Source organism: Stegodyphus dumicola, chromosome 7, assembly GCF_044657685.1.
Source record: "Stegodyphus dumicola isolate Sdum_Otavi_A_Nest chromosome 7, ASM4465768v1".
NCBI classification, from domain to species: Eukaryota; Metazoa; Arthropoda; class Arachnida; order Araneae; family Eresidae; genus Stegodyphus; species Stegodyphus dumicola.
The window spans coordinates 1,947,025-1,957,608 of NC_140774.1; the positions used below are offsets into that span (position 1 = coordinate 1,947,025).

The window sequence follows — 10,584 nt, forward strand, 5'->3', positions numbered from 1 at the left end:
AGCATATTAAATTGAATCGAAACAAGTGTGTGTTCGCCAGAGATCAGATCACATTTCTTGGCTATGAAATAAAAAATGGTAGAATAATTCCCGATAACCATAATATAGAAGTTATTAAGAAACTTAAAAAAGCCCAGTAACACCAAAGAGTTACAAAGAGTTTTGGGAAGTGTGAATGTGTATCATAGATTCATTCCGAATTATGCAACTATTAGAGCTCCATTAAACAGACAGACTCTTGAAAAAAGATGTCAAGTGGGAATGGGATGACTAATGTCAAAAACCTTTTGACGAAATAAAAAGAATACTGATTTCCAAACCTGTTTTACAATTGTATGATTCCAGTAGGCCATGTCATATTTTTGTTGACGCTTCTCAAACTGCTGTTGGAGCTGTTTTGAAACAACCAGATAAAAATGATGTCCTTCACCCTGTATCATATCATTCCCGAACTTTAAGAAATTATGAGAAAAATTATACGATTACTGAGTTAGAATGTTTGGCCATCGTAGATGCCCTAGACAAATTCTATTACTATCTGCATGGACAAAAATTTGTTATACATACGGACCATGCGGCCCTCGTTTGGCTCAAAAATGTTAAAAATTTAAAAGGTAGACTCTTCCGTTGGTGACTCAAACTATGTATGTTCAATTATGAAGTAAAGTATCAGAAGGGCTCTACCAATATTGAAGCTGACATGCTTTCTAGACATCCTGTTTCACAGCACCTCCAACATTATGTACATTTACTTGATAGAAATGAAATAATCCAACAACAAAAAACTGATAATGTCTGCGGAAAAAAATTACCAAGAGATAAATGATATCATGGTAATTAAGAAAAAGAATTTTTATAAAATTGTAGTACCTAAATCTTTAAGATTAAAATTGTTGAATAAAACCCATGAAAATTTTGGTCACCCGGGAGTTCAAATTATGCTTAACTTAATCACCCCTCAATATTATTGGCCTCCTATTAGCGAAGATATCGGAAATTTTGTTAAACATTGTCATACTTGTCAACTTAATAAAAAGTAAAAACAGAAAAAATTTGGTCTTATGCAAGACGTACCCCCAACCGACAAACCTTTCGATTGTCTCTCTATTGACACTGTGGGAGGATTTAATTATTATAATTCTACAAAAAATATTTACATATAGTTATTGACCATGCAACAAGATATGTCTGGGCTTTTCCCTCGAAACGTGTAACTTCAGAAACCTATGCCAATTGTCTAAAACAATTATTTCAAATACAAGTCCCCCAAAAAATTCTGAGTGACAGGAATGCAGCCTTCACTTCCTCTAGATTCAAAAAAATTCCTTAAAAAGCATAATGTTAAACAACTTTTAACTTCATCTCACCATCCCCAGACAAATGGTAAAGTAGAAAGAGTAAATCAATCAATAGTAAGTCGACTAAAATGTAAAGTAAATTCTTCTTCTAAAAAAGTACCATGGACTAAAGTGCTAGAGCAAGTTGTTATCGAATATAACAACTCCCCTCATACGGTAACTAAGTTCACCCCAGCATACTTACTATTTGGTAACCTCCCTTTTGAATCTCCAATTGATCAAAATAAATACCCTTCCTTAAATGAAGCAAGGGCTTTAGCAAAGAAAAGAACTATCGAATACCACCGAAAGAATAAAACTAGATATGACATCAGATTTGTAGAATCTAAATTTCAACCTGGAGATTTTGTCCTTTACGAGGAATTTGAATACCCAAATACTAGAAAATTGACTTCACCCTATTCAGGCCCTTAGGATTATGAATAAATTATCTGAAGTTAATTATGAAATCGACAGGGAAAATTTTCACACGAAGAAACCAACTGAGATTGTACATGCGTCAAAATTAAGGTTCTATTATCCACCCGAGAACTTTAAATTACATCATGAATAAATCAAAATTTATAAATCAATAAACTATCCATAACCCTTCTTTTAGTTTTCATCCTGTTGTCCCCCTTAATAGTTGATTTATCTCTCAGTGTCTGAAAGGTTTGTCTGGCCTTTTCTTTTACTGGGCTCCTTCAAACTTGAGTTTCAGGTTCAATACACTTTCCGTGTGGGAAACACTCAATTGAGGCTATACTACAAGTAGAGTACTATACCCTCACATTTCCTTGAGCTCATGTTTTCCTATGTTTGTGTTATAAATTGTAGCAACAGTTGAAAAAGTTAAATTTCAGTTGTTGAAATTTCTGAATTTCATTTTATGTTTCTGCAGCATCGTGTACATGCATGAACTGGTATGGATGTTGGAAGTTAAATTTTGTTTTGTTATCATTAATAAGAGAAAAATAGAGTGACAAAATATGTTAAAAACCTAGCAAAATGTGTATTTTCAACAAGAGTATAAGAGCTCTAGTATCGTGACATAAAAACTCAAATGTTTTCAGTGCCAATGCTAATCCATAATTCTAGCGCTAATTAAATGATCCGGAGATCTCCAAAGACCAGTAAAAGACTGGAGATGAGCCTGAATGACAACTCTAATGATTGTACGGACTCTAATGATTACACAAACTGTGAATGGTATGCCCTAAGATATAAACTTACAAATTCAGTTATATTACTATTTCCTATTGCCACGTAGCTAACCAGCAATATGTTATTAGTGCTTTATTTGTTCTGCACTTAGTTACTATATTATAATTTCTATAATCATTTATTATATTTTATATACTGTATTCATTATATTGAAATATTTTATGTCATATTTCATGTAAACATTTTGTGTGCCTTGAGATAAATCCAATCAGTTTTCCTACTAAATTTCCTAATAACTAAATTTTCTGCTCTCACTATCTGGACTGACTTGGATCGACGGCCGCGACTGCAAGCCTTTTCAGATGGGGGGGGGATAATCTGTGATGATATTTTTAAATCAATCGATTAAATTAAATTCTATTAATATTGCTTAATAACGTGTTGGCGATTCTCTACCTAAATTGCATCCCTGTTCCTAAATTTTGGCGAAATCCTTTCTTTATCATTCGTAATAGTGATCTTGTTCTCTTTTCCAGTACTCTTATCTACAGCAGACACATTCAATATGCCATTGGCATCAATATCGAAGGTAACTTCAATCTGTGGGACACCTCTAGGTGCAGGAGGAATGCCAGTTAATTCAAACTTTCGAAGAAGATTATTGTCCTTGGTCATTGCACGTTCACCCTCGTAAACTTGGATCAAGACACCTGGTTGATTATCAGAGTAAGTTGTAAATGTTTGTGTCTGACGAGTTGGAATTGTTGTATTACGTTTGATGAAAACAGTCATTACACCACCAGCAGTTTCAATTCCTAGAGACAGTGGGGTTACATCCAACAGCAACAAATCTTGCACTTGTTCAGATTTATCACCATTCAAAATTGCAGCTTGGACTGCAGCACCATATGCGACAGCTTCATCTGGATTAATACTTTTGTTAAGTTCTTTACCATTAAAGAAATCTTGCAGTAGCTTCTGAATTTTAGGAATACGAGTAGATCCACCTACCAGGACAATATCGTGGACTTGAGCTTTATCTAATTTAGCATCTCGCAAAGCCTTTTCAACAGGTTCCAATGTGCTTCTAAACAAATCAGCATTCAGTTCTTCAAAACGGGCTCTTGTTATGGTTGAATAGAAATCTACACCTTCAAAGAGAGAATCAATTTCGATGCTGGCTTGAGTACTTGAGGACAGGGTTCTCTTAGCCCTTTCACAGGCAGTATGTATGAGAAATTACATTTCATATATATATAGAGAGAGAGATATAGAAGACAGATAAATTTAAACACCTAAAACCAATATTAATTTGGAATCAAGCAATTCCTCAACAATATTAATAATCGCAACCTCGTATAAGAGTTTTAACACAATTATAAAAAATAATCGAAATTAAAATAAGAATTAATAATTGAACAAACTCGAAAAGTAAAAATGCGAAAGGGAAAATATACAAATTGTTAACATGTAAGAATTAATCTCCTTTTAAAGAGCTCGGTTACCCAAAGAAAGTTTTCTCGGTTACATGAAATTCGAATTCATATTACAAGAATATATTAAGTAAATAGTTCAGTATTTAAAATCATTCTCTGGGATTTGGATATACTTATGGATTACGAGGAAATGACGACGCCCTTATACTTATACTTATAGACTCCGCCCTAAGGGGGTCTGAAGTCTCGTAATTTTGCCTGAAAGGGCAATATTTTATGATTCATGCAGTGTCTCAAGAATAAAGCTTTGAATATTATAATGAATCATAAATAAATAATAATAAACGAAAGTCCTTAATACAAATGAGATGAAAAGACGAATGATTCAAATTTTATTGGAGAGCCAAAAGTGTTAATTTTACATTTAATTTTGAATAAAAGTCGAAACATTATAACGCGTTCGAAATTTTTTTTTGAAATAATAATAATAAATAAAATTGTAAGTAAAAATATAATCGAAAATTTTAAAATAAGTAAATCAAGTTCAAAAATATAATAATAATAGTAATAAAATAAATAATATAAAAATTAATGGTAAGGAAAGTAAAATATTAAGAAGAAATAAATATAAAATGTAAAAAGTAACAATAAGAAAATACAAAAAACACAAAAGTAAATATTAATAAACAAATAAGTAAAAATAAATAGCATTAAAATTGAATATGATATAAAAATAGTAAAAAAATCCATTAAATGCAAAAATATACATAAAAAAGTTCTTAATCTTTAATTAAGGGCTTTAAGTTTGGCTAAAATGCACAGTTTAGTCGCATTCAAGCCGCATCCTTGGCTCCCCACTTAATGTCTTTTTTATTAAATAAATATAATTCAGCTTATGAGCTCAATTTTTTATCAGTCACAGGTCCGTCAAGGAAGTCCCTACTTAGTCACTCACTGGTCAATCAGCGTGCAATTTTTTAGCCAGCCACTGGTCAATCATCGAGATCGTCATTTAGTAAGTCTCTGGTGTGTCAATGAACAATTTTGGTCAGATTGATGTCATTTCGAACAAATTTATGACGAATATAAACTGAAAGTATGTCAACTTAGCTCAGATCTTGATAGGTTGCTTTAAAGTGTTATGTTTATTTTTAATTTTCTTAGAGCAAAAATATTTGAGCGGACAAATAAACGAACGCTAAACTACCGCTCCCATAAATACTCAAATAAATATTTTTGGGGGGTTTCTTGTGATACAAAACATAAACGTAATCCTCATATATATATATAACCAAAGATTATTATTATTATTAAAACGAAAATTATGGGAAACATATATTTCAATTGAAAAAATACTTTCAAAACTTTATGTTTTCCTGGTTTTATGAATGCAAAGCGCAGAATATCATGTTTACCGTAGACTCTCATGCAAAGCGTTTCTTCTACCTTTGGTTAGGTGAAAATGAATTTAAATATAAACACAATATAAAATATATAAAAATGTTTTTAATTCTTTAATAGGCACCTATTTATGATAAAATCAACTGATTAGCATAAAATTAACTTATATTAGCGTTATATTCTTAGTGGGAAGGTATTCATGCCTAGGAAGGCCTTTAAATGATAAGCTCAACAATATGCTTCCATACAAAACCATCACAAGACACAACATTCTGACATCATACCAGGCTACGACAGTCATAACAAACATTCTGAACATGGTAAACCGAGTGAATAGAATATAACGTTTCAATTCTCTACATTCCTCAAAAATAAGATACAATAATTTGAGTCAACGTGGAGTGTTCAGAACGCCTACATTACTAAGGGATTCAGCGAATGGATTTAAGTTCGCTCGTGCGATGGTCACTTTCTCGTCCAACAGATTATGACTAGAGAGTGGAAGGGAGAAAGGGATTTATATGTCATCTTCGGTGCACGAACAGAGCTAAATTATGCGCCTGCTTAAAGCTGTTAGGTGAATATCATTCTAACACTTACACACAAGCCTGAAAAAATTCATGAGGCTTAAAATGGAAATCTTTATTATCTTTATACTACTTAGTGGGTCACAATCACAGAGTTAAGGGAAGTGGGAGTTTAATTAAACTTTTCTTTTGTGTCTCCTCTAAAATCTCAGAATATTATATTGGATATAAAAAGTCTCACATCGCTTTTCCTCCTACTGAAACCCTTTGATTCTTATTAATATAAATAATAATAATTGTTTTCCGTCACTACTTACCTGACATGAACGTATATGTAATTTAGGCACACGCACCCAACAAAATATCTGATTTCGATACCACACGACTTCCCTGTAAGGACTATTAATTTATAGACATTTCTGCTTCAATTGATTTGCCCCTGTGTCCTCGAATTTTAATTAGATATATATTTATATTTCAATTAATTCAGTTCTCACTTCGCGGCGTAGCAAAAATCAATGGAGATTCAAAACACCTTCATTGAAAACTGTAAAATATATAAAAATCTAAAACATTAAATGCAGTTAAAAACAATTTTTACAATTAAAATTAGAGTTTCTGCGTCCAAACAAGCAAGTCTTTAAGAAAACTCCTGATGAGAAGATAGCGTCACCTCGTGATTTCAATTAATATCGCTGATTGGAGAAGCGTCGTGACGCACACATATGTATAAGTAGGGCTTCTGCTCAAGGTACGAGGAGAACGCTTGTGAGATGGATGCTAAAATAAACCTACCATTTTATATACCAAAATTTGTCTCATTCCTGTTACCCCGTCTGCACAAAACAAATAATGTATGAGAAATTACATTTCAGAAAGCCGGTAGGATACCACCTTCAAAGGGATTATCTAAAAAAGAAGATACCCCAAGGATTATACGTAAAAATGTTACGCACTTAAGATGAATTTGCCGCTGTGCGACTTCTATGTTTCTACATTTTTCTCTAGGCGTTCTTGCTTCAAGAGAATCATTCTTCTGTTACCTGTATTCTGGTATTCTGCAGATTATTTTACGTCCAGAGAAGCACCCTTCTGCCCCCTGTGATGCGTGATCTGTGTTTCCATCGAAAGTTCGTCGTTCATCAAATGTGCTCTTACCGTTGACCTACGTTTGAGGATGGAAATCTTTCCCTACGTCTACGGCGTTCTGTGTTGCTCTCGAGAGCTTTGTGCTTGTGTGGTGATTGATCGTGTTTTGCGAAAATCTAATTAAGAGTGCACAAAAATGTGTATTTTCGTGTCGATTTCATCACTCGTATTCTCGTCACAATAAGTCAAACAGAAGCAATTAGTAAAAAGATTGGCGATGCAAATGATATTATTACTATTGAAATATAATTACTGATTTAATAATAGTGTTTTTATTTTGAAAATTTTAAAAGGTATTATTTTGGTATAAATGTATTTTAAATTTGGTATTTAAAGGATGTATTTTGGTTTTAATATTGTTTTGGGAAAATTTAAAGAATATTATTTTTGAGTTAGTTTTATTTATGAAAGTATTATTAGTTTTATTTATGAAAGTATTATTGAAAGAATAATGGCTAACGAAAACCTCTCTGATCCTCATGATTCATTAAGGGCAGCTAGCGCTGAACCTGAAACAAGCATAATTCCCTTTGACGCGCAGAATGATATGGATATAAATTCATGGCTTGAGTACTTTAACAAAACTCATTTAGATAAAGATGAAACGTGGAAGCTTAATAATGTAGCTCGATATCTAAAAGGTAATGCACTTAGCGTATATGTCAAAAACTGCCATAAAATTACTAAATATGTGGAATTAGTCCAAAATTTAAAAGAACATTTTTTCGACCCCACTTTAACTACGTTTGGTGATTTTGCCAATTACAAGTACAATCATAAAGAGGACATAACGCAATATTTTCGCAAAAAATTAGATATTGGTAAAAAATTAAATCTAACTCATGAAATGATCTTGGAGGGTCTGACGGATAGCCTTCCTATAGAATTAAAATCCTTAATGACGATCAACGCACCCTCTGACCCTATCTCTTGGCTTACTCATGTCCATAAGCTTATTAAGATTAGCAAAAATCAACAAATCAAAAGTGCACCTCCCAGATTTGTTACTCCGATTGGGAACAGTCCCCAAGATTACAATCGATTTAATAGAAGTAGAATTTCAGCTACTGTGAAACAAGATTCTCCTAGACCCAACAATTTCCAACGTTTTCAGAGACCAAGTAATTTTTATAATCGGTTCAGTGGTCCAGGATTTACAAGCCATCATAATTATAATTCTCAAAATAGATTGCCATTGCCACCCAGTCCCTGTAGACTTTGCACCCGGAACGGAATCCCAAATGCTTTTCACTGGTTTAAGGTTTGTCCTTTCAGAGGGGAGAGATCTGATACACCTAATGTTACGCCCCTTGCAATAGAACCAACCCCAGAAACCCCTCACAGTAGTTCACTATTAAAGGTGTCGGGATATTTGTCCAATAAGAAACGTCTAGAGTGTGTTGTAGACAGTGTTGCAACCATATCGATAATTTCTTCCAAAACGGCTAGACAATTACGTTTAAAAGTACAAACAATTACGTTTAAAAGTACAAAGAGTTAGGCCATTTTCAGTAACCCAAACTAAAGGAAACATAATCTTTAACAAAATATGTTGTATACAAATGAAAATTGGACGGATTAGTAACCAAATTACCTTGTTTGTTCTTGATAATAATTTGAATTATGTAATTTTAGGACTTTATGAATGCAAATTATTTGAGTTGAGTATTGATTGTAGTAATTTAAAAATTAAACAGAGAGCTATTGTACTTGGCTGCCATTTTGACAGCCGACCCATATCTCCACACCTCCAACTTCAAGGTGGTACAACAAATGTTTATCCATGTGTTAATAATGATGATGATGTAAGAAATTTTCCAAACTGTAAATATCGAACTACAAATTCAAAGGAATTAGTTTCTCAGTCTAACATTTATGTGAATAATGCTGTTTCTAATACTGTCGATAAAGAGTATAACTTAAAAAAATTGTTAAATGATTATTCATCTGTGTTTTCTAAAAATAAGTATGATGTAGGAAAAATTAATATTGAACATCAACGAATTGATTTAAATTCTGATTTGCCTGTATCATTAAGACCTTATAGAACATCCCCTATGGAAGAAGAGGAAATTAAGACCCAAATTGATCAATTATTACAAGCAGGTATAATTAAAGAAAGTTGTAGTCCATATTCGTCCCCCGTGACTTTAGTATTTAAACGTGAGGAAGGTAAGAAAACTAGTTTGTGTATAGATTATCGAAAATTGAATTCCCTGGCTAAAACAGATGCAAACCCTCTTCCTCGCATTGACACTTTGTTAGACAAATTAAGTAAAGCAAAAGTATTTTCTACAATTGATTTGAGATCTGGTTTCTGGCATATCCCGATTCACCCTGCAGATACTGAGAAATTAGCTTTTTGCACGAATTTTGGATTATTCGAATGGTTAAGACTCCCTTTTGGTTTCAAAAATGCACCTGCAATTTTTAACAGAACAATTAGACGAATATTAACAAAAAATAAAATTAATTTCGCTTGCAGTTACTTTGATGATATAATCGTTTACTCTTCCTCTGAGAAAGAACATTTAGAACATTTAAAAATTTTATTTGAGGTGTTTAAAGAGGAGCATATTAAATTGAATCGAAACAAGTGTGTGTTCGCCAGAGATCAGATCACATTTCTTGGCTATGAAATAAAAAATGGTAGAATAATTCCCGATAACCATAATATAGAAGTTATTAAGAAACTTAAAAAAGCCCAGTAACACCAAAGAGTTACAAAGAGTTTTGGGAAGTGTGAATGTGTATCATAGATTCATTCCGAATTATGCAACTATTAGAGCTCCATTAAACAGACAGACTCTTGAAAAAAGATGTCAAGTGGGAATGGGATGACTAATGTCAAAAACCTTTTGACGAAATAAAAAGAATACTGATTTCCAAACCTGTTTTACAATTGTATGATTCCAGTAGGCCATGTCATATTTTTGTTGACGCTTCTCAAACTGCTGTTGGAGCTGTTTTGAAACAACCAGATAAAAATGATGTCCTTCACCCTGTATCATATCATTCCCGAACTTTAAGAAATTATGAGAAAAATTATACGATTACTGAGTTAGAATGTTTGGCCATCGTAGATGCCCTAGACAAATTCTATTACTATCTGCATGGACAAAAATTTGTTATACATACGGACCATGCGGCCCTCGTTTGGCTCAAAAATGTTAAAAATTTAAAAGGTAGACTCTTCCGTTGGTGACTCAAACTATGTATGTTCAATTATGAAGTAAAGTATCAGAAGGGCTCTACCAATATTGAAGCTGACATGCTTTCTAGACATCCTGTTTCACAGCACCTCCAACATTATGTACATTTACTTGATAGAAATGAAATAATCCAACAACAAAAAACTGATAATGTCTGCGGAAAAAAATTACCAAGAGATAAATGATATCATGGTAATTAAGAAAAAGAATTTTTATAAAATTGTAGTACCTAAATCTTTAAGATTAAAATTGTTGAATAAAACCCATGAAAATTTTGGTCACCCGGGAGTTCAAATTATGCTTAACTTAATCACCCCTCAATATTATTGGCCTCCTATTAGCGAAGATATCGGAAATT

General features: G+C 32.7%; 1 protein-coding gene across 1 annotated transcript; it reads right to left on the bottom strand.

Moving 5' to 3' along the window:
* Positions 1 to 2,957: 2,957 nt before the first annotated feature.
* Positions 2,958 to 3,731, bottom strand: LOC146996077 (heat shock cognate 71 kDa protein-like; the record flags this gene model as incomplete). The annotated part of the gene is made up of 1 exon (XM_085821337.1): positions 2,958 to 3,731. A coding segment is annotated over one exon (774 nt), but the record flags the coding sequence as incomplete, so codon positions are not given.
* Positions 3,732 to 10,584: the final 6,853 nt, after the last annotated feature.